General features: G+C 35.5%; 1 protein-coding gene across 1 annotated transcript; it reads left to right on the forward strand.

The window, feature by feature from the left end:
* The first annotated feature begins 2,275 nt into the window (after positions 1-2,275).
* LOC110776551 (protein FAR1-RELATED SEQUENCE 5-like) lies at positions 2,276-4,228 on the forward strand. The gene has a single exon (XM_021981110.1). It carries the CDS (start codon positions 2,276-2,278, stop codon positions 4,226-4,228), a length of 1,953 nt encoding a protein of 650 aa, XP_021836802.1.
* The last annotated feature ends 1,371 nt before the right edge of the window (positions 4,229-5,599 follow it).

The following is a 5,599-nucleotide window of genomic DNA, read 5'->3' on the forward strand; positions in this document are numbered from 1 at the left end:
TTTCCGGAATTATTTTCCGATTCCGGTAATATTTCCGATTCTGACAATATTTCCGTTTCCGGCAATATTTCCGATTCTGGTAATATTTCCATTTCCAATAATATTTTCCGATACGTACCATGTTTCCGTTTCCGGCAACATCTACGACTTGGATAATATTCATATTTCCGATACGATCCATATTTCCGTTTCCGGCAATATCATCGTTTCCGGAGTATTCATTTCTTGCCTGTGACGATCTTAGCTCCCACTGAAACCAAGATCCGTCGGTTCCGAATATTCATAGATGGAGTATTTAATGCCATTAAATACTTGATCCGTTTACGTACTATTTGTGTGACCCTACGGGTTCAGTCAAGAGTAAGCTGTGGATTAATATCATTAATTCCACTTGAACTGAAGCGGCCTCTAGCTAGGCATTCAGCTCACTTGATCTCACTGAATTATTAACTTGTTAATTAATACTGAACCGCATTTATTAGACTTAACATAGAATGCATACTTGGACCAAGGGCATTATTTCCTTCAGCCATGACACTCTCCTTACCTCTCGTTGCCTTGGCGCGCATGGTCTCGGTATTCATAACCGTCTGGTATGCCTCGTCGAGGCCTGGCAACGACGATCTTGCTAACAGTTGTGCACGAATGGCTTCATAGTGATCGTCTAGGCCAATTAAGAAATAGTGCAGACGATCTTCATCATGAATGTCCCCCACCTGCTTCGCTATGTTGCACGTGCAACCCGCACATATACACCTTAGAACTCGTGCATACTGTACGTACTCCTTCCATACCTTCGACAAGCGTCCATAGTACTCCATGACGCCCTCAGACGTGCCCTGCTTGCAGCCACTCAGAGCCATCTTAATATGGCAGACCCTAGTGCCCGACACGACGCAGTACCGCGTCCTCAAATGACACCACAACTCGTGAGCAATATCAAAATCTTCCAGATTCGAACGCAAACTCTCGTCTATGGTGTTTGTGATCCAAGACACCACCATCGAATTGACCGCAATCCAATGTTTCATCTTCGTTGCGTCCGTAATGGGTTCCTTCACAGAACCATCAAGAAATCCAAATTTGAATTTTGAAATCATCGAGCGACGAACGGCTTTGGCCCATTCATCGTAGTTCGATGCTCCTCTTAGTTTCACAGGGGTGATAACAATACCGGGACCGTCGCCTGACCCGAGATAGTAGTCTAGGTCGACGGCGGCGGCGATGACCTTTGGTGGTGCCTCCTCATCGGAACTCATGGTGATACTTAAGGAATTGTTAACTCCTAATCTCGATACTCACCAAGCGAAGAAATTCGCTGTTCTCAATACTCGGCTACACTCTCTCAAATTATTGCGGAAAAAAAAAAAAATCTAGGATTTTTTAACCTAGGCTCATGATACCATGTCAAATATTGTGTAATCTCATTAATCACACACGTATATATAGTACAACTCAGTTACCTAAACCCTAGGTACACATTAGGTAACATACCATAGTTAGGACTCTACAGAATATTCACAGAATAATATCTAATATCTTAACATATCTTAACAAAGTAACACTTTTCTTAGCATTTGGAATTGTTGTTAATTGGTAGATATTTGGGTGGCCGTACTAAATAGATTGGGGAAGTGATAAATCCAAGGAACAAAAGTATTGAGCCAAGGAAAACATCAAATTACATATTTGTCCCTTTTTCCTAACTATACACGCGCTGTACTTGCTTCCCCAAATTGCACTTCGTCTTGTTTTGTATAGAAAGCAAATATTTTTATTCTAGCTTTTTTTATATTTCCCATAAAGCTTAGATACTAATGATAATTAAATTATTATCCTATTCAACTTGACTTTTCAAATTTTCCATAAACCCTAGCAAAGTATTTTCTCTCAAAAAAAATTACGTTGGTGTCTGACATAATTCTTGGGACTTCATATTAACAAGGTATGATCTCCACTACACTAATTACATACTCAATTATTCAACTGTACTTTTTTTCTGAAAAATATATGGGTAATTGAATACGTATATTTGTGGACGTTATAGAAAACTTCTTTGATCCGTCTATATTGTACTGGTCTAATTGACGATCGAGTGAATTCACATAAATGTAATCCATTTAGATTTTTTTTTTAGGTAAACCCATTAAATTACTTTTAAAATTAGATCCGTGTAGTTTTTTTTCAAAAATATGTTCAATTTTGTTAATTGTTTAAGTTTGGCATTATTGGTAAAATTATTCAACCGAAAATTTATGTGACATGTAGGTCAAAGATGGATGAAGCAGAAGCATTATTTCATGAGAAGTTTCACAGCCGTGAAGAACTTATTCAAAAAGCGAGACACTTTTACGCCTCAAAAGGGTATGGACTATCTATCAAAGACTCTAAGAAAGATAAATATGTTGTGCTTTGTTGTGATAGAGGTGGTAATTATCGCAATAAGGGGAAAATTCCTATAGAAAATAGAAAAAGGGTAACATGTACCAGACTCATAAATTGTCCTTTTCAAATTGAAGGGAAGTTAAAGGGATACTTTTGGAGCTTACAAATAAAAAATAATAATCATAATCATGACCCTTCAGATGACATGTCTGGACATCCTTCATCTCGTTGTCTGACCAAGGAAGAAATAGCAGATATTGAAAAACAGTCGATGGCTGGAATTCAACCACGTCAAATTATTTCCTCATTGCGGCAAAAGAACCCTAATCTTCAAGCTGTAGCTCGAACTATATATAACTTGAAAAATAAAATTCAGAAAGAAAGTTTGGGTAGTCGTTCTCTAATTCAAGCTCTCTTCGAAGAACTTGAACAAGGAGGTTTCACATTTACTTATGTAAAAGACGATAAAGGTCATTTAACCCATGTGTTTTTTGCTCACCCAAGATCAATCATGCTGGCTAAAACATATTCCAGTGTATTTGTGATGGATTGCACTTATAAGACTAATAAGTATGGCATGCCATTACTTGACATTATTGGAATGACAAGTTTGAACAAGTCATTTTATGCCGCCTTTGTTTTTTTACAAAATGAGAAAGAAGAAGACTATGTTTGGGCTTTGAAAAATTTCAGTAGTATATTGGGGTTCAATTGTCAACCACAAGTCATTGTTACTGATCGGGAATTGGCGTTAATAGGTGCTATAAATATTGTCTTTCCTGAAACCACTCATCTATTATGTGTTTGGCACATCCAAAAAAATATAGTTGCCAAATGCAAAGGTTATTTCACAGAAATAGAAGATTGGGATGTGTTTATGTCTATGTGGAATGCAATGATATATGCGGAAACTGAAGAGCAGTTTGAAGAAAGTTGGTTGTTTTTGCAACTTATATACAAAGAGAAGAATGACATCATAGATTATATATCGAGCACGTGGATTCCAGTAAAAAAGAAATTTGTGAGTGTGTGGACCGAAAAGATTTTGCACTTTGGAAATCGTGCGTCTTCGAGGGCGGAAGGTGCACACGCAAAACTTAAAAAATACTTGCATGTTTCAACTGGAAATATTCGTCAAGTCAAAAACAAAATTTGTCTTGCAATTGACAATGAGTTTCAAGAGATTAAAACGCAAGTGGAAAGTGAAAAACTCCGAGTCCCCCACAAGTACAATGTTCCTTATTTCAAGGATCTTATGAATAAGGTATCCATATTTGCTTTGAAAAAGTTATATAAACAATATGAGATGGCTAGTTTAGGGACATTGAAAGCACAATGTACTGGTAATTTCGTAGCAACAATGGGGCTACCTTGTGCTCATATGATGTGTGATTGGAAGGAAGGGACTTTGCCTTTACACCTTATAAATAGTCAATGGAGGATTGATACAAAATTCATTACTAGTATCAATGAAGACAACACATGTGCTGATGATGAAGATGAAATGAAAGAGTTACTTGATAAATTGTATATAGCTTATCATCAATGGCCTACATTTCAGAAGGTGGAAGTAAAGAAAAAAATATATCAGTTACTGAATATGGAAGACCCATTAGTCACCGAGCCAATTTTACAAACTCGCAAAAGAAAGAGAAATACAAAATCAAAGAAGGGAATGGGGTCGAGTTCAACTCGAAGAGATCCTTCCCAATTCGAAATGGTTGAAGCTGTTTGGAAAAGCCAAAATAGTCAAAATGTTGGAGAAACATCTACAAGTGGAATTGATTTGAACGTACCACTTTTCCAGGATCCATCTCTAACTTCATTAGAAGTGCTAAAGTAAGCTTACATTTATTATTTCTTTATAGTACATGCTCTAACCTTTCCTTTTCATTTGTTGTGCATTTTTTTTGTATAGGTAATATGAGCAAATACCCGCATGATACTCCGTATAGAAGCAGCAAGATGACATACGTGATTTTTCAATGAGATGATGTGCTTAGTCTTTGTTCTTTGATTTTCCCATCTTTGAACTTATGTTTAATAATTTTCTTAGATATGAAAATGCGCAGTACGTAGTATACTTTATTTACTACTATGTATATGCGCTATGTATGAGATTTTAATTTGAAGTTTTTCAATTTAGACGAAGTTTTTAATAAAGTGTATCGACAAAATATATTGTGTCACGACTTTGATATATATATTCGATTGCTCATAATTTGTACTCCACCACCAAAGTTCTTATAATATATTACTTTCCCCCCACAATGAACCATGTACCTATATACCGGTCGCAATGGGCGATAAAAAGTAAAAGATATTTATTCACAAAAATTTCAGCATCATTTTTTTAAATGATTGAGCCACAAATGCAGTACAAGTTACAAATGCGTGAATGGAGTTCGAACGAACATTATAACATAAAGATATTTTTTTCTTATTAAGAAAATTGTACTCCGTGGTATAGTTAAAAATAAAACATGATATTAAAGTTCCGGAGAACTACTTAATGTTAAGAACCTAAAACCTTTTCCTTAAAAATAATAAAAAAAAAACCCTAAAACCTTAGTGAGTTCAAACATGGGAATTATAGCTGTCACTCTGTCAGCATCTTTGTGGAGTAATGATTATGGAAATATATCAGAAATTAAAAAGGCATATTTAATAATTGCTTTTCTTAGCCACTTCCTGCACCAGCGCGTGTATAGTTAGGAAAAAGGGACAAATATGTAATTTGTTGTTTTCCTTGGCTCAATACTTTTGTTCCTTGGATTTATCACTTCCCAATAGATTGTGTTAGGCCAACCCCATTCTTTCAACTTTCAAGTATGTAGAGTGTGCTTATACAATTGATTGTCAGTTTTTCACTTATCCTTTGAATATATCTTATTTTAATTTATTACGTAGTAGAACTTATTAATTTAATTATTTTAGTTATAAAGTGTAATTGATCACTTAAATAGCCTTATTTTTTCTTAATATATCTATTTTTTTTTTAGGATTTTTTGTCAAAAAGGATCTTTTATAAACGGTTTTTTGCGAGAAAGGACCTTTTATGACGAAATTGGTGAAATGGGACCTAAAACATAATTTTTTTTGTTGATTGGGACCTTTTACCGGTTTTTTGGAGTTGACCCAAGATTCAGGCAACGACTTTGACACGTGGCAACCGGAGAGTGCCACGTGTCCGTTTAATGATTAAAAAAAAATT

The sequence above is a fragment of the Spinacia oleracea genome, chromosome 4 (assembly GCF_020520425.1).
Source record: "Spinacia oleracea cultivar Varoflay chromosome 4, BTI_SOV_V1, whole genome shotgun sequence".
NCBI classification, from domain to species: domain Eukaryota; kingdom Viridiplantae; phylum Streptophyta; class Magnoliopsida; order Caryophyllales; family Amaranthaceae; genus Spinacia; species Spinacia oleracea.

What these genes read in the sequence shown, in the direction of transcription:
- LOC110776551 (XM_021981110.1), top strand. Translation starts at nt 2,276, where the DNA reads ATGGATGAAGCAGAAGCATTATTTCATGAGAAGTTTCACAGCCGTGAA.